A 19,205-nucleotide genomic window follows, 5' to 3' on the forward strand; every position below is an offset into this window, starting at 1 on the left:
ACCGCCGTGGCTCCTCTCAGTTGCGTGGGTACGCAGATACCGTAGATGATTAGGAGGAGTAAGTTGATCATAGAAACACAGAGGTAGCGTGAGAAGAACGGACGTGGGGGTTCGCTGAAGGAATTTTGGATCAGTGATGCAATCACTGCCGCCTACACTGAAAATACTGCATCAAGCTTGCTTTTAGAGGATATTAAATATGAGAAACCAAATGACATCTCGTTAATGTTATTCCTATTTGAATTAAGGAAAGAGCCACAATGGTACTGTTCCTCCCTTTGGCGAGTGAAAATGGTACAGTCTGGTTATCCATACATGTGTTGCTAACACAAATCCCTCTAAAGATTGGACCTTGGCGTTGTGGACGGGCTTCATGCTGTACCACGCTGTCCACTTGGCTCGGAGGTCTTTTGTTTGACACGTATTCACCCCCTTCTTCGCATTTGTCTTTTTACACGGGTTTTACAGCCTTTTTTTGTTCCGAATTTCTCAACGAGAGCTTGAAGAGGAGACATAAAGGCCAGGAGAATTCAAATGGAGGAGCAGCCTGGCGGTGTCCCGCACGCACCGGCCTGGTTAGTCAGGCTCTTTGGCAGCCGGCTGAGACGAGACTTGTGGAGCCAATTCCTTTTCAGGGAGTGAAGCCAAAAGAATAACTGGAAACGGCATCATCAAAGGTCCTTCAAAAGTGGCACTGGGAAATGAAAAAAAAAAAAGAGGAAACAACTGAAAGAATTTTGAAAGTCATGAAAGAATGTCACAATCGAAGGGTGGGAATTTGGAGACAGGCTGATATGAGAGGATTATTTAAGGAGTTATCGCTCAATGACGCGTCTGTGTTGGGAATGGCACTGGCAATACAGTACAGTACAGTACATGTATAAATAGCATAAATGACCTTCAAGACTAAACCATTATACTTTATGGTACATTCCAGTGGTGTCCTCTCGGTGCAATCATTAGAGTAGTCATTATAAAGACTAGTGCCTTTCATTGTCCAATAAATTGACTGATTATTTACTTTGTACAACCATGTAGCATCATAAAACGCATGTCATCGCTACATTTCGTAGTTATCAAAAAGTCAACCCTTCATCATATTTGTATATGTTTGTATATTTGACTCATGCCCATTGCCACACTCTATAATGAATTCAATTGCAGTCATGTGATGCTTATTTCTAATAATATATTCTTCAATATAAAATCCACAGTTCACGTAAACAATAATAATCCAAAATGAATGCCTTGAGAAGACATCAATTGAATCAATATGCACGGCGGCCATTATGCAACTCTGTCCTTCCCTGCATATGAAGGACAAATAACAGACACCCTCCATCACTTTTGCTGCGTGTAAATGCAGCATCTGTGTTTTTTCTGCTGGCAGACAATTTCTTCGGAGGTCTCCTTAGACCTCATTTGTTCAGTATAAGGTGTGCAAATTTGCTCGGCTCAGGCCTGAGCTCATCACAATTCTCTTGGATCAGGCTCAAAAATCAGGTGGAAAGAAAATGAACTTAGTTGTACAGATGCGCATTGTTCCCCCTTGTACGCTTGTTCCCCTCCCAATTGGAGCCGACCCAGAAAGCCATCGGCTCTCAATCAAAAAGAAACACACAAAAACAGACCTATATTCCTTTTTAAGAACGTTAAATTCTCACCAGAGGGAGCATTTGTCAACTGTTCCTTTCCAGTGCGCTAACATGTACGGTGTAATTGAATTCATTTCCAATTTCTCACCGTTCTTAATGCGGCGATCTTGAACTCATTTTGCTATAGAAGTAATTACAAACAAACTTCTTACTGCTATTAAATCAGCCCGGGGCGGGGGAAAAGTTACTTGAAAGTAACTCTAAACTTAATATTCCCACAGTAGGACTCCTCACTTGTTCAGTGTTTATGCTCATTAAGGCTGATTCATAACTACAGTGCTCATTAACCAACCACATCACCATTGTGCTGAATTATAGCTTAATTATGTCTTAAGTGTATATATTGAATTACATTAAGGAGCAAAATAGTGCCGGTCATTACGGTAATATTGATGGAGGCCACTGTGCTGCAAAACGATGACAACGACATAAAATGATGCTTTAGCTTGTTTTGCCAACATATGCAGAGGTACATTATAGTGGATCATGCAAATTCTGGTTTCTGCAGATGTAAAAATAGCATTACCTCGTTAGCCTATAAAAAGACTTTCCTCCTCCGAGTGACTGGCGCCGCTTGTTCACATGTTCATTGCATATACTTGCAATAACAACAAAAAAGCAAGCATTGCTGTCACACCCTCGGCTGATTATGCAACAGACCAGAAGTAGCAGCCACAACTTGACTGCAGCTGGATGCTATTTTTAATGCGTCAAACAAACTAAGCCAATTTACAAGCCTTGTTAATTGAATCCGCATTGTCTGACGGAAGAGGAGAGAAGTTGCTTGACATTTAAATTCTAATTTAATTTATTTAATGCATGTGATTGCCCGTGTAGCGTCCACCCGTATTCATGAATAAATCATGGTTAAGCATTGACTATTTTTTGTCCAAAATATACATATTTGGGGTGAAATAAACTAATACTGTAAACTGCAAATACTGTAGAAGACATTCAGAAGATGCATTCAAAGACATGATGTTATGTAGTATTTTACACTGGTCACTAGGTGTCAGACAAGGATCAGACTTCATTGCATGAACAACAGACTTTTATTGCAGGTTTGAATTATCTCACAACAGGCACAATAATCCCTAATAAATCCCAGACTACCTTTATAACCCCGTACCAAATATCTCACAACAGGCACAATAATACCTAAAAAATCCCAGGCTACTTCTATAGCCCGGTACCAAATATCTCACAATAGACACAATAATCCTGAATTAATCCCAGGCTACCTTTATAGCTTTGTACCAAATATCTCAAAATAGAAACAATAATCCCTACTTAATCCCAGGCTATTTCTATAGCCCTGTACCAAATATCTCACAATAGACACAATAATCCCTAATTAATCCCAGGCTACTTTTATAGCCCTGTGCCAAATATCTCACAATAGACACAATAATCCCTAAATAATCCCAGACTACCTTTACAACCCCATACCAAATATTCCAAAATAGACACAATAATCTCTACTTAATCCCAGGCTATTTCTATAGCCCTGTACCAAATATCTCACAATAGACACAATAATCCCTAATTAATCCCAGACTACCTTTATAACCCCGTACCAAATATCTCACAACAGGCACAATAATCCCTAATAAATCCCAGGCTACTTCTATAGCCCTGTACCAAATATCTCACAACAGGCACAATAATCCCTAATGAATCCCAGGCTACCTTTATAGCCCTTTATACCAAATATCTCAAAATAGACACAATAATCCCGAATAAATCCCAGGCTACTTTTATAGCCCTGTACCAAATATCTCACAACAGGCACAATAATCCCTAATTAATCCCAGGCTACCTTTATAGCCCTTTATACCAAATATCTCAAAATAGACACAATAATCCCGAATAAATCCCAGGCTACTTTTATAGCCCTGTACCAAATATCTCACAACAGACACAATAATCCCTAATAAATCCCAGGCTACTTTTTGTAGTCAAGACAGTGCATCACATGCTGCTTGATTTTCTGTCCTTTTTAGGATATAAATAAAAATATAAAAAAATAGTATTTGTTTACAAAGAAGAAAGCATGTGCTGTTATGCAGACATCACATAGTCAGTATTTTTGTAGCTGAAGAGTACTTGTAGGATACTTCATTTTGCCGCCATTGTATTTTGCTCATCTCTTGCTTGGCACGAAGCTAGAACAAAATAGAACACAAGGGCTGCTAAGGAGCCGACTGGCTGTCACAAAAAGAGTCGGGCGACTGGTTGGAACAGAGAGAGGAAGCGAACAGACACAGAAGCTCAATAAAATCTATGGAGTCCAATGCCAAACTGGAAGTACTCGCGTTCAGGTTAATCAGTATTCTGTCAGCTGGTGTCCTTGATTGACACATCATCACTGGCTGCATTTGATTGATTCTTAAGAAGATCTTGTGGCAGCAAAGATGACTTGCGTCCCACCTCGCTGCTTTTGTGATGACAAACAACCTTGTGATAGGTGGAAGCACCGCAGCCCTTTCAGAAGGTTGTGCTTTGTTTGCGCAACGACGGTCGACACTCGGCGCAGCACAAAGAACCTCATTACGGGCGCCACGGTAACTCTCCCTGGGATGCTTTGACAGTGCGGCGGGGAATATTTACGCCGCTTCACTTCTCCGCCTTTTCCTAATCATGCTCTGCTTTTCATCTACTGCCAAAACTTTCTGTGCCACGCAGCCATTCCTCCATATTATGAAGCTTTCATAACAAGCATTAGCGGTTATTATCTCATTCTTATGCTTAAGCAGTGGAACATTTGCATAGAAAAGAGAGTCATCAGTTGACGCTATTGATGGAACTTAATTATTCATGAGGGTACAACATGCACCGTGTCAAGTGTGTTGCTTTTCTCTTCTTTCAGGAGGGGAAGATTTTCTCTCTGGAGGTGGCCGACGCGAGGCCCATGAACCTCATCATCACGTCGTCATCGACGGCCTACGGTCTCATCAATGAGACCAATGCTGACGTCAATATTTACGTGAGTAGCTTTTCTACCTGCAGCTAAGGGATACGTTCGATGGCTGCAACCTGTTGTTATTGTCGAGCCAAAGCCGATTGGCCGGGGAAGCTCTTCCAAGTCCCCGTCTTACCTCCTCACAATTTGCACACACAGCAGTTTTCTTTTGCGGGCCTGAACTTTGTCTGCACTGCTAAGTGTTTTCTTCATTGATAAATGTGCTTATCCTGCCTCGTATCCTGCCACCTGTGGCAGCTTGTATCAGCGTCCTATCAGCCTGGAAGCAGGATTTAGTTTGGAACTCGGGAGGGAAATGTTCCTGTGTAAAGTGTCTCTTCATTGCACGCATCACCATTTGCACTCTCAAGCTGTTTTTGGACACTGCAGAGCCTCTAAGGTTGAACACAAAAATGATCTGTTCCAGGGTCAGACCAAAAAAACACCCACTTCCTTTTCGTCCCTTACACGGGGATCCCTTAATCTTGTAGTCCTAGTTGCAGATGCATAATAAAACACTACTTGATGGCAGTTTTGGCTGACCTCCTTTATGGTAACATTCTGTGTAACCATGACAATGTGATTGAGCAACAATGTTGAAAATGTCCGTGGAAATGTTTATAGTCTGAAAGATGTAATTTTCCAACAATGAAGTCCGTTATTGTGCATATATATGCATGTATATAATTCATTCATTCATTCATTTTTTACCGCTTTTCCTCACGAGGGTCGCGGGGGGTGTTAGAGCCTATCCCAGCTGTCTGGGAGAGGCGGGGTACACCCTGGACTGGTCGCCAGCCAATCACAAGGCACATATAGACAAACAACCATTCACACTCACATTCATACCTATGGACAATTTGGAGTCGCTAATTAACCTAGCATGTTTTTGGAATGTGGGAGGAAACCGGAGTACCCGGAGAAAACCCACGCATGCATGGGGAGAACATGCAAATTACACACAGAGATGGCCGAGGGTGGGATTGAACCCTGGTCTCCTAGCTGTGAGGTCTGCGCGCTAACCACACATTGCCCCCCCGCATATATATATAATATATATTATAATAATATAATATCTCTCCTTTGAAATTTCCTATGAAACTTCCAGATGATGAATATCATTCTACATATGATACGTATGACAATTCGAGTGACAATTCAGCTTTTGCCACGAGCTGTGACAGATGCAGGGTGTTAATGTCACAGCGTGCTCGTGTTAGCAGCAAGGGTGACCCTGAGCCAAGCTGTCAGAGGCGATGACGCACGTTCTCAGATGCAGAACAGCTGCTGTTTTCTCTGACACTGCAATGTGCAGTTAAACACTATTATACCCCTGGTGGTACGGCTCATCCCTCAAAAAAAAAAACCCAAAACATCCTGCAGTCACGAGAAACGTTGTCCAGACTCTCAGCGATAAAGGTTACAATATCATACGACTGTCGGCATATCAGAGCCACATGACATTTGGAGAAACAATCCAGCAGTTTTGATTGGCAAGCTGCATTTGTGTTGCAGCAAAACTAAAGTGACATGTGTTGAACTTGCCTTTAGCCTTGTGGTGTGCCAGGGTGACATCTGTTTGGCAGCAGCGTCTTATATAGGAATACTGTGGTCGTACAATTTTGAAATTTAACACAAAAATGACAAACAAGCATGTCTGCCGTGTGTGGGACTTCCTGTCTTTCACCCCTGTCCCCGGGGTGGCGCTGTTTAACAGGAGAAAAGTGATAATCTAAGAATAGTCTGAATTTTATGCGAAAACATGTTTTCTCTGGTAACATTACGCCTTTATCCTTGTATCCTTATGGGTTCCCTTCTCGTAATTTTTGGTTCAAATCTGGTCTGAAATGACACTGGAGTTAGTTAGCATGCTCATAGGTGGTTGTAGCATGCTCGTAGGTGGTTGTACCATGCCAATAGGTGGTCATAGCGTGCTCATAGGTGGTCATAGCGTGCTCATAGGTGGTCATAGCGTGCTCATAGGTGGTCGTAGCGTGCTCATAGGTGGTCGTAGCGTCCTCATAGGTGGTCGTAGCATCCTCATAGGTGGTCGTAGCGTGCTCATAGGTGGTCATAGCATGCTCATAGGTGGTCATAGCATGCTCATAGGTGGTTGTAGCATGTTCATCATTTGTTGTAGTGTGCTCATAGGTGGTTGTAGCGTGCTCATAGGTGGTTGCAGCGTGCTCATAGGTGGTTGCAGCATGCTCTTAGTTGGTTGCAGCATGCTCGTAGGTGGTCATAGCATGCTCGTAGGTGCTCGTAGGTGGTCGTAGCGTGCTCGTAGTTGGTCGTAGCGTGCTCATAGTTTGTTGTAGCATGCTCATAGGTGGTTGTAGCATGCTCATAGTTTGATGTAGCATGCTCGTAGTTTGATGTAGCATGCTCGTAGTTTGATGTAGCGTGCTCGTAGTTTGATGTAGCGTGCTCGTAGTTTGATGTAGCGTGCTCGTAGTTTGATGTAGCGCGCTCATAGTTTGTTGTAGCGTGCTCATAGTTGGTGGTAGCATGCTCATAGGTGGTTGTAGTGTGCTCGGAATTCCCCGCCTACTATTTTTGGATTCTGCATCAGTCCAACACTCATACAAGAAAGTACCTAAACGACCCCCTCCAGGCTGAGTCGGCTTTCACCACTTTTTCTTTGCGTGCGACCTCTGTGACCACTGACACACTCCCACATGATAAAAACCAGCAAAGATAATAGTCATCTGTGAGAGTAAGCACTTTCCTTTCTTTTGGGGAAGAAATGCTGACTGGGTCATCATTTGCGGTCCCAAAAAGATGCGTGAGGAATGATAAAAAGAGCCATAAAACACTCGAGTTACATTCAATTATCTTTTACAAAGAGAGGGAAAACGCTATTTGTGCACAAAACAGGACCGCTTCCCGTGTCTCAAATGAGTAATTGTCAGCAGCAATGTGTTTGCAACATTATCTTGAACTCCATTCAAGCTCAAGCGGATGCTGAAATCCACAAGTATTCCTTATTTATTGAATGAATTTGAACCCAAGTTTTAATCCATGGGGGCCTTCCAGCACATCTCATGTAAAGATAAAGTCGATTATTTCCCATCGGGGCCAGACGAGGAAACGGCAGAGTCTCGTCGATGGGGATGGATGTATATATTTATACCTTGTATGGAGCCAGATTCCAGCCGACTGTGGTGACGCACAAAGCTAAAAAAGGTCCCATTTCCTGGCCCCACTCAGGAAGCAAAGGAAAGACCTTGGCTCCAAAGGGGTTGTGCAACTGGGCTTGTGGACACTTAACCATAATAAACATTTCTTTCCAACAGGGCCGAGAGAATAGAAGAAGGAGAGCTGGGTGGAGGGTTAGGAATAAGTGAATGAGAGAGGGGGCAGACAAACATGTTTGATATGGAAAAAAGTCTGGGAATGCTCCAGGCAAACAGAAATAGAAACAATGCTGACACTGTTTGTTTTTCTTCTTGGAGTAATGGCGAGGATTCTTACTATTGTTTTTTGCAAATAAACAGGCACATCGTGGTCTTTGTTGGAAATATTGTTAGTATAGATGGACCGAATAACCCATAAATCATGAATCGATTGTGAAGAACGTGTGCTGAAGCACATTTGAGTGCACTACTTGGCTGCCACCAGCAGAGGCACTGTTGCTTCAGTCTCAACTAGTTTAGACCGCTCAACACTGACTAGGAAACAAGCGTTAAGAACATCAATCCCTCTATCAAACCAAAAAAACAGACTGTAGAATGCGGGAGAAATAACGGGAGTTTTTTTTCTTCTGTGTTTTTGGAAAGCTCAGGACACGGAACACAACATAGTCATCTCTCGCTACTTTGCTAATTTTCAATTCCGCGCCTTCCCTTTATTATTCCAAATATATTAATTAGTAAATGAGCGCAGTTGTTACTAGGTGGCTTCTTTGTCTTTTTTCCTTGACAGCGTACTTCCTGCGGTAGCTTTCATAAATGTAACATTACTGACACCTAGTGACCAGTGTAGAATACTAATTTTAATACATCTTATGAATGTCCATGTAACCTTTTTTGGTCTTTATTTTACAGAAAAGCAACGCCTCCACAGTCGTCCTGTACACCAACGGCCATCTCGTCAACATACATACTGTCGACTTCCCTCGTGAGGATGAGGAGCTGGTCAAGTGGGCAACCAGGAAGTTCGGAGGCGTGACTTCCTTCACCACCGTTGCCAACCTTAAAGGGATGCATTTCAAGGCAACAGAAGGTGAGGCTTTCTAGAGACTCTATTTCTAGTATTAGCGTGGTGTACAACATGCTGAATGAAAGCTGAACTCTCCTGCTCTCGCCAGCAGCGGTACACTCGGTGTGAACACCATTATTTCCCGACAAATCTTCCTTAAGGCGCCTTGAGCAAGAGAAGAACTCTGACATGCCTCAGGATTGCATGTTGGGGGTGCTGCAGTAGTGGCGGTTGCTTTTTATTACCTCTCTGGTCTTTCCCTCTGCATTTTGGTTTGTGAACTACTATGTGCTCTCGTGACATGTGAGCTGACACTGTTACTATCCTGGGCTTTCATGTCAGAATAACACAGCGTGGATTTGCAAGAACGCGTCGGTTGGAAAGAGGCACGCTAACAAACAAAGGGAGGGAAACCTGGATTTACTTCTGGGCATGTAGGTCATGAAAACTGATGTAATCCAAGAGGAGACCGAGGGCAGCAAGGAAACGGACTGCAGCAGAAATGAGTGACCGTGGAGTCTAGCATAATATCATTCATTAATTCATTCATTCATTTTCTACCGCTTTTTCCTCACGAGGGTCACAGGGGGTGCTGGAGCCTATCCCAGCTGTCTTCGGGCGAGAGGCGGGGTACACCCTGGACTGGCCGCCAGCCAATCACAGGGCACATAATATGTTTTTCCAAAAATGTTGTTATATTTCATTCATTCATTCATTCATTTATTACCGCTTATCCTCACTGTTGGCCAGCCAATCCCAGGGCACATAGAGACAAACAACCATTCACACTCACATTCATACCTATGGACAATTTGCAGTCACCAATTAACCTAGCATGTTTTTGGAATGTGGGAGGAAACCAGAGTACCCAGAGAAAACCCACGCATGCACGGGAAGAACATGCAAACCCTCGGAGATGGCCGAGGGTGGAATTGAACTCGGGTCTCCTAGCTGTGAGGCCCTCGTGCTAATCAGTTGTCCGCCATGCAGCGTAAAAACATTCTATTTTCTCTTATTATGTCTACTATATTGGGTAATATGAGTATAAAGTTCACTATAGGGATGTTACTTCATGTCTTGAGGGCTCTAAAATTCATTCATTCATTCATTCATTCATTTTCTACCGCTTATCCTCACGAGGGTCGCGGGGGTGCTGGAGCCTATCCCAGCTGTCTTCGGGCGAGAGGCGGGGTACACTCTGGACTGGTCGCCAGCCAATCACAGGCCACATATAGACAAACAACCATTCACACTCACATTCATACCTATGGACAATTTGGAGTCACCAATTAACCTTGCATGTTTTTGTTTTGAATGCGGGAGGAAACCGGAGGAGCCAGAGAAAGTTGTTATTTTTGTTTCTGAAAATATTATGACTTACCACATATTTTGTCTTTCATATTTTATCACTATGGTACGAAAATGAAAAGATTTTTCCTCATAAGATTACAAGTTAATGTGACTTGATCCTTGTAAAATAGTTGCTGATGAATACCAGCCATATTTTTCAAGATGAACCAAGTGTTCCATTGAAAGCTTTAAAGTGTTCCGAATAAAGTCAGCCTTGTTTCTGAAATCTGAAATAAATAATATTGACTCTCTTGGCTAGACAGTTGTATTGAGTCATATTGCATAAGGATTTTGAGATGATTCCAGCATCAAGCCCTGCAAAGTTCCTTGACCCTTGCAGGGGTGTTATGATGAACACATGTACTGTTGGTCCCAGCCAGATGTATTCTGGATGTAGCTAGAGCCGTACAAAATATGTGCGAGTTCCTTGAGAGAGCATGATTACAAATTCAACGCCATGCCGGCAACAAGAAATACATAATAAGCAGCTCTGGGCAGCAAGCTGCTTTTAAATTCTTGATGCCGCACTTCCTCGACAGTCTGACTGAATGTGAAAGCAGCATTAAGTGATATTGGAGTCTTTGTAGTAGCTGACACTCACCTGCCCCTCTAGGCTGTTCAAATCTGTTTAATGTACACGCTGTTGAGGTTTGCACGCTTGTAGCAATGCAAATCAGTCCTTTGCTACTTTGTGGTTTGAATTTCGCGGCATCACAGTTTTTGTAAAAAGATATTAAAACATGCTGTTCCGTGGTTGAATAAATCCTATCAGTAGTCAAAAATATGCACATTGAAGCGACACTTGCATTTATTTTGCCTAAATCAGGGGTGGCCAAACTACGGCCCGGGGGTCACATACGGCCCCAATTCAATTTTGTAATTTGATGTGGTTTGATGTTTAAAGCGCTTCTGAAAAAAGGGACATGAGAACATATAGCTGATAATACAACACAATGCGGACTTATAAGTGTAAAATAGTATGTAAATAGTAAATATATATATTCTATATATATTGTTAACTCACTGCGGCCCACGAGTCAAAAACTTTGCCCACCCCTGGCCTAAATGGAGCATTTTCAAACATAAAAAATGAACCGCAGGAAGTAGGCTGTCCAAAAATCCCAACAAGGAACCTCCCAATGCTAAAAATATATACGTACATACTGTATACAAGACATTGAAAAGTGATACTGTATGTAGTACTAAACAGTGGTCACTAGGTTCCAGTAATGTTGCTGTAATCTTTGTTGAGACCCAAGCTCCAGACTTGATCTGTAGAACAACAGGCTTCATTCAGGTTTATCGCACAATAATCCCAATAATCCCAATAATCCCAATAATCCCAATTATCCCAATTAAAAATCCCTAATCCCTAAAACATGGGTTAGAGTTGTGGCCGTAACCCATGCCGACATCAGCGGGCCTCGTAAAACAACAAACAAACAAACAATTTTTTTATATTATTAAATTAATTAAATTTATATTAATTAAATTATTTAAATTAATAATATTTTATGAAATTAATAAATATATTATATTTATTATTTTATACTATATTTTATGATTATACAAATATTTATACAGTAAATATTGTGGAGTATTTCTTATGAAAACATAAATAAACAATAACAATGACAATAAAAATATATTTTTTTAACACAAGACATATTCATTCATTCATTCATTTTCTACCGCTTTTTCCTCACGAGGGTCGCGGGGGTGCTGGAGCCTATCCCAGACTGATCGCCAGACAATCACAGGGCACATATAGACAAACAACCATTCACACTCACATTCATACCTATGGACAATTTGGAGTCACCAATTAACCTAGCATGTTTTTGGAATGTGGGAGGAAACCGGAGTACCCGGAGAAAACCCACGCGTGCACGGGGAGAACATGCAAACTCCACACAGAGATGGCCGAGGGTGGAATTGAACCCTGGTCTCCTAGCTGTGAGGTCTGCGCACTAACTACTAGACCGCCGTGCCGCCCTCACAAGACGTATATATTATTTAATTATTTGGTGATACCCAAGCTCCAGACTTGATCTGTGGAACAACAGGCTTCATTCAGGTTTATCGCACAATTATCCAAATAATCCCAATAATCCCAATAATCCCAATAATCCCAATTAAAAATCCCTAAAACATGGGCTAGAGTTGCGGCCGTAACCCACGCTGACATCAGCGGGCATCGTAAAACGCTTCCATTCACGCTCCGTAAAAGCTCAAAAGTGCAGTCCGCCGTAGAAATACTTCCCCACACGAAGGTTCCTTCTCCTCGCAATGCCAGTGTTTCATTCACATGATGTCAATTTGCTCTGAGCAGTAAACTCCCTTTACATTGGCCAATTCGGCCATTGCGTCTGCCGCTGAACGCAGACTGAGTGACTTCTCTCGGCCTACACATGCATCCAAGGACATTCACCCCCCCCCCCCCCCCCCCCCCCATTTCAATTTTGATGGACTGGCAACCAAAATGATTTGAATTGCAATAATTACAATAGGAACTAGTCAGTCAAAGCTGAGCATTATTTCGCCTCTCATACGGGTTCATAGAGTGTCAGATTTCTTATTGGCTGCAATACCGGTGAATGTACATTCATCATGAATGTGTTTTTGCAGGAACAAAAGCAGGCCCTCAAGAGTGCATACTCAAAAATGAAGATCCTTCAGAAAAGCACTTCATGAAGATTGAAGCGACGGCCTTGACGTCCTCGTTCAAGTCCTGCTTTCCGCAGCAACGCGCTGATGATTCCAAGCTTCATATCATAAACATCCCGGAGGACGCCAACGTTCGGTAAGACCACAAACTAACGCACTGCTTTGCTCCTCCTGTAGTCTAAATATCCTAAATCTTTTATTCCTTGTGTTGCAGCAACATCTCGGTGCGTGTGGACACAAAGAAGACCAGTGTGTTCCTGAGGGGTCCACAGGGCACCACATGGACGTTCCTCAATCTACAGCACACAAAGTTTTGTGTAGGTCTTGGCACATTACATTATTCAACACTCTCACAACCGAGTCCCAGAGTCATGACTAATTTACTTTTATTCTCACTTGCCTCGCCAGAGTAACAACGAGATCCTCCTGCCCGCCATGGCCCACACAATGCAGCCCGTGTGTATGCTGGGCAGCGACAAAGCCGAGGACGTGCAAAGGAAGGCGTTGGCTTACTTCAAAGTTGCAAACTTCACCAGTTACACCGAAATCAGATCGGAAGAGTCGACGTTATTACTGGTTCTTGGACAGGGAAGCTCAGCAGGTGAGAAGAACGTATCGAATAGTGGAGGACGTGCCTCAAAATCCTTGTCCTGGTGCATCATGGTCCTTGCTCCCGAAACAACATGTCTTTACCTTACATATGCATCATACTTTACCTGTATATTATTATAGTAGATATTGATATGATGGCGGTAGAGTGGTTAGCGCGCAGACCTCACATCTAGGAGACAAGGGTTCAATTCCACCCTCAGCCATCTCTGTGTGGAGTTTGCATGTTCTCCCTGTGCATGCGTGGGTTTTCTCCGGGTACTCCCACATTCCAAAAACATGCTAGGTTAATTGGCGACTCCAAATTGTCCATAGGTATGAATGTGAGTGTGAATGGTTGTTTGTCTATATGTGCCCTGTGATTGGCTGGCGAACAGTCCAGGGTGTACCCCGCCTCTCGAATGAATGAATATTGATATGATGTAAATGAAGTTCCATCAGCCGTATCCACCCCAAATATAAGCCAAACCGGTTCCCAAGCAAGTCAGAGGCTTTCTTCCTGTCACTCACCTACCAGCCAATGACTAGGGGACACATAGACCTGCTGGAGAAAGCATCTCAAAAGTTGGAAAAGTTCAAACAAATGTCATTCCATGTCTCTCTCAGTGACGCCCACAGCAGCCGTACCCTCCTTGTCCTCCACCACGGTGCCGCCTGATCAGATGCCTTTGTTGATGCAGCTGTACACGTCTCCGGATTACCGCTCGCCGCTGGACCCCAGCGCCAAGGTGCAGAGCGACAAGAAAATCTATGCTGAGGTGAGAGCTAGCGCATGGCACCATGCCTTCATCCCGCTTGAATAGCATCCTATGTTTACGTATTTTTACAGGTTGCAATCAATCAATGATATGCTGCTATAATAACAGCTAGGAAACCAGGGTTCAATTCCACCCTCGGCCATGTCTGTGTGGAGTTTGCATGTTCTCCCCGTGCATGCGTGGGTTTCCTCCGGGTACTCCGGTTTCCTCCCACATTCCAAAAACATGCTAGGTTAATTAGCGACTCCAAATTGTCCATAGGTATGAATGTGAGTGTGAATGGTTGTTTGTCTATATGTGCCCTGTGATTGGCTGGCGACCAGTCCAGGGTGTACCCCCGCCTCTCACCCAAACACTGCCGGGATAGGCTCCAGCACCCCCTACGACGCTTGTGAGGATAAAATGAATGAATGAATAAATGTGAAGTATTGTCAAAACATGCATGGCATGTAAAAAATTCATGCCAAATACACATGGTGGCGCTATTATTCAACTCCAAATTTGACCCCCTAATTGGGATTGACTTTGAATTTCTCACGCAGCTCAGTGCGCTATCTACTGCAACTTTTGGCTGTTTAGATGAATCACCATAAAATCTGGTACACACCTTCCGGGGCTTGACATGTCTGTCAAATCTGAACAAGATTGACTGAAAAACATGGCCGCCATCCATTAAAAATACTTTGCAGGAACAATGGTGGGACTTGGCACCTAATTGTCTGTAAGTCATGGGCCATTTGCGTAATGATTATCAAAGGTGTAGGACATATTTATGTTAGCATGTCCTCCAAAGCATTTTCAGCACGCCACCAATGTCCTTCATCGGGAGGCGCCATGTAATACTGTGTTGTTTTTTTTTCCAGATTTCTGGCAACACTCTCGGCGCCATGGTTCTGACCATCCAGGTGATCAGCTGTTTGGTGAGCTCCAAGGGCTCCAGCTCGGTGGTCAAGGACCTTCCCTTCATCCCCGAGTTCTGCTCCTTGAATTTGTGTCCCAACAGCACACGGCTCAGCTTCTCCTTGGGTCAGCTCCAGGAGCTGACCACCACCTGGGACGTGGAATGCTCCGTCAAACTTTGCTACAGCAAGGTAGGAATCCAACTTGCAGTCTCCCATGGGGGACCGGATCACATTTGAAAAGCGCGTCAAAAGACGTGACAGCTCATTAAGCTTTCTGCTGAGAAATGTAGCATGTCACACAGCTTTCTCCGCTGTCTGGTAAATGGAATAAATGGTGAATGCTAGTGCGGGATTAGGGCTCATTAGGGGCTTAAATGCAGGGCGACTCGCTCAAGTGTTTTCTTTGCTGCTCACCAGAAATGTGTCGACGGGGGAAGAGTGAAGAGGAGCCTGGAGGTCACCCCGCCTTGTCAGCAAACACTGAGTGAGTTCAGTTGAATCATCCAAAATATGGTCCAATATGGCGTCTACATAAGCGTGTATAAGCAGCGATTGCCTGTCTGATAGCAAGCCTCTCACTGGTGGTGGAAGCCACAGGATGACACAAACTCATCAGATGCAATCCAGCAACAGTAGCAGTAGTAGCAGTGCTCTCATAAATACTCTTAATCGTTATGGTTCCTTTGTTAGGTGAACTCCTTTTATTATGTTGGCTGCCTCATTTTGCTACTTGAGGGTAAAACATTGCAACTCCTCTCAGTAGGACGTTAGATGTCTTCTTTATTTGTGGTCTCATTTCAAAAACTCAATCATGCCTTTTTATGTAGTTTAATTCCTGGTTTTGGTCATTATGAAACAAACAAACCAAAAAAATATTGTTATATTATTAAATTAATAATTATTAAAGTAATTAAATTTATATAATAAATAATTTATATAATTAAAATATTTAAAATAATAATATTTGTAATGAAATTATCAAATATATTTATTATTTTGTACTATATTTTACTGTTATACAAATATTTATAAAATAAATATTGTGAAATATTTCTTTTGAAAACATATTTTTAATCATAAAAAATAATTTTTAACACAAGACATGTATATTATGTAATTATTAATGTATACTGTATCATGTTATCTTTAATGTATTTATTTTGCATCTATATAACTCAATCACACTTTTGTATGTAGTTTAATTCCTGGTTTTGGTCATTATGAAACAAACAAACAAAATATATTATTAAAATTAAAATTATTAAATTAATTAAATTATTTAAATTAATAATATTTTATGAAATTAATAAATATATTTATTATTTTATACTATATTTTACTATTATACAAATATTGATCCAATAAATATTGTGGAATATTTCTTATGAAAACATATTTTTAATCATAAAAATATATATATTTTTAACACAAGACATATATATTATTTAATTCTTAATATATACTGTATCATGTTATTTTATTGTATTTATTTTGCATAGATTTTTTTTTAATTAAATGCAAACCCTCATCACTGAACAACACCTGTGTAGAAATAACCTCTTATCTGAAAAAGTCCACCATTCTTTGCTCCAAATGTCCAACATTCTCCTCAGTCTGTGTCTGTGTCCATGTCCGTGACCGCGTCCTGGCTACCGGCTGCCGGCAGCAGCTTTGGTTGCCATTGTTGCTTTGAGTGCACCAGAAGCGGCGTGCAGGCGGTTGTCATAGCACTGAACTCAGGATGCCGCCTGTAAGTGGGTGCGGAGCGGGGGCGGTCTCGTCCTCTAGGAAGGTCTGCAGGCTGACCTTGTGGCCACAATCAAAAGTAACGACCCTCAGGGGACACAGCCCAGGCCCTTTGTGTTTCCAAGGGGGGGGCTTTGACTCTGTGCTGTCCAAACACAGGCGCTGCAGGGCCTCCAGCTATTGTCGGTCTGTTCGACTGCAATTACTCAAACACGGAGGAACTCTTAGATGATTCCACCGAGCAGTGGAATCACGCCAGGAAGTGGACGCTGATTAAAGGGGGGGAACTTGGAGTTTGTCCTCTTCTTAGCTTTAGATGAGAAACCAGGGCATGAATCACATCAAGATGTTTTCAGCTCAAGACCCGAAGACCCCTTTTAGGCCAAAACTGCAGCATCAGAGCCATGACTGTAGATCCGACACGGGATTCTGCAATCCACTTCCCTTCTGGCCCTGCAGGACACGCTCACTCAGGTGGCCATTTTCACCAAGAAATGTAAAGCATACATGTACTTTACTTCTACTTACTTCTAAAAACTTGAATATTATCTGATCATGCAACACTCCAGTGTCTGCGTCTCACCTTGACAATCTCACTTCAGCTTTTTGGGCAATTGTGTAACAATATCATGAGCTTTTATTCAGATTTATTGACAGTTTGAAGTGGCCCTTCGAGGGCAGCCATAACTGGCATGTGGCCTTCAAGGACTACAAGGTTGACACCCCTTCTCTAATGTAGACGCTTCCCTCACGATCGGTACAAGCCAACACATGCGGAACAGCCATGTTACTGCACCACTCGGAAATAAACAAAACAATACTATTTTCTACTTTTAGTCCACGGGTATCTATTTTCTACTTTTAGTCCACAGGTATCTGTTTTCTAGTATTAGTCCACGGGTGTCTATTTTTTACTTTTAGTCTGCAGGTATCCATTTCTACTTTTAGTCCACAGGTATCTACGTATTTTCTACTTTTAAGTCCACGGGTATCTATTTTCTAGTTTTTAGTCCACGGGTATCTTTTTTCTACTTTTTAGTCCACGGGTATCTATTTATGTAGTTTTTAGTCCACAGGCATATATTTTCTACTTTTAGTCATAGGGTATCTATTTTCTACTTTTTAGTCACTGGGTATCTATTTTCTACTTTTAGTCCGCGGGTGTCTATTTTCTAGTTTTTAGTCTGCGGGTGTCTATTTTCTAGTTTTTAGTCCACGGGTGTCTATTTTCTACTTTTTTGTCCACAGGTGTCTATTTTCTACTTTTTAGTCACTGAGTATCTATTTTCTACTTTTAGTCCGCGGGTGTCTATTTTCTAGTTTTTAGTCCATGGGTATCTATGTTCTACTTTTTAGTCCACGAGTATCTATTTTCTAGTTTTTAGTCCACGGGTATCCATTTTCTACTTTTAGTCCACGGGGTATCTATGTTCTACTTTTAGTCAATTGGTATCTATTTTCTAGTTTTTAGTCCCCGGGTATCTGTTTTCTACTTTTTAGTCCACGGGTATCTATTTTCTACTTTTAGTCCGCGGGTATCTATTTTCTAGTATTAGTACACAAGTATCTATTTTCTACTTTTTAGTCCACGAGTATCTATTTTCTACTTTTAGTCACCGGGTATCTATTTTCTACTTTTTAGTCCACAGGTGTCTATTTTCTACTTTTAGTCACCGGGTATCTATTTTCTACTTTTAGTCACCGGGTAGCTATTTTCTACTTTTAGTCCGTGGGTGTCTATTTTCTAGTTTTTAGTCCGCGGGTGTCTATTTTCTAGTTTTTAGTCCGCGAGTGTCTATTTTCTAGTTTTTAGTCCACGGGTGTCTATTTTCTACTTTTTTGTCCACAGGTGTCTATTTTCTACTTTTTAGTCACTGAGTATCTATTTTCTACTTTTAGTCCGCGGGTGTCTATTTTCTAGTTTTTAGTCCATGGGTATCTATGTTCTACTTTTTAGTCCACGGGTATCTATTTTCTAGTTTTTAGTCCACGGGTATCCATTTTCTACTTTTAGTCCACGGGGTATCTATGTTCTACTTTTAGTCAACTGGTATCTATTTTCTAGTTTTTAGTCCCCGGGTATCTGTTTTCTACTTTTTAGTCCACGGGTATCTATTTTCTACTTTTAGTCCGCGGGTATCTATTTTCTAGTATTAGTACACAGGTATCTATTTTCTACTTTTTAGTCCACGAGTATCTATTTTCTACTTTTTAGTCACCAGGTATCTATTTTCTACTTTTTAGTCACCAGGTATCTATCTTCTACTTTTTAGTCCACGGGTATCTATTTTTTACTTTTTAGTCTGCGGTAACTATTTTCTAGTATTAGTCCACGGCTATCTATTTTCTACTTTTT

The 19,205-nt window shown here is 41.9% G+C and overlaps 1 protein-coding gene across 1 annotated transcript in view; it reads left to right on the forward strand.

Moving 5' to 3' along the window:
• Positions 1–19,205, forward strand: part of eng (endoglin) — a 39,484-nt gene that overhangs the window by 16,998 nt on the left and 3,281 nt on the right. The window contains exons 3-10 of the mRNA XM_058055178.2: positions 4,525–4,641; positions 8,664–8,841; positions 12,796–12,970; positions 13,049–13,151; positions 13,243–13,435; positions 14,050–14,201; positions 15,065–15,292; positions 15,521–15,587. Of these exons, the coding sequence (XP_057911161.2) occupies positions 4,525–4,641; positions 8,664–8,841; positions 12,796–12,970; positions 13,049–13,151; positions 13,243–13,435; positions 14,050–14,201; positions 15,065–15,292; positions 15,521–15,587 (1,213 nt within the window). The remainder of the gene's footprint in view (positions 1–4,524; positions 4,642–8,663; positions 8,842–12,795; positions 12,971–13,048; positions 13,152–13,242; positions 13,436–14,049; positions 14,202–15,064; positions 15,293–15,520; positions 15,588–19,205) is intronic.

This window comes from Doryrhamphus excisus, linkage group LG10 (genome assembly GCF_037039965.1).
Source record: "Doryrhamphus excisus strain RoL-2023G ecotype Guam linkage group LG10, RoL_Dexc_Guam_v1.1, whole genome shotgun sequence".
Taxonomy (NCBI): domain Eukaryota; kingdom Metazoa; phylum Chordata; class Actinopteri; order Syngnathiformes; family Syngnathidae; genus Doryrhamphus; species Doryrhamphus excisus.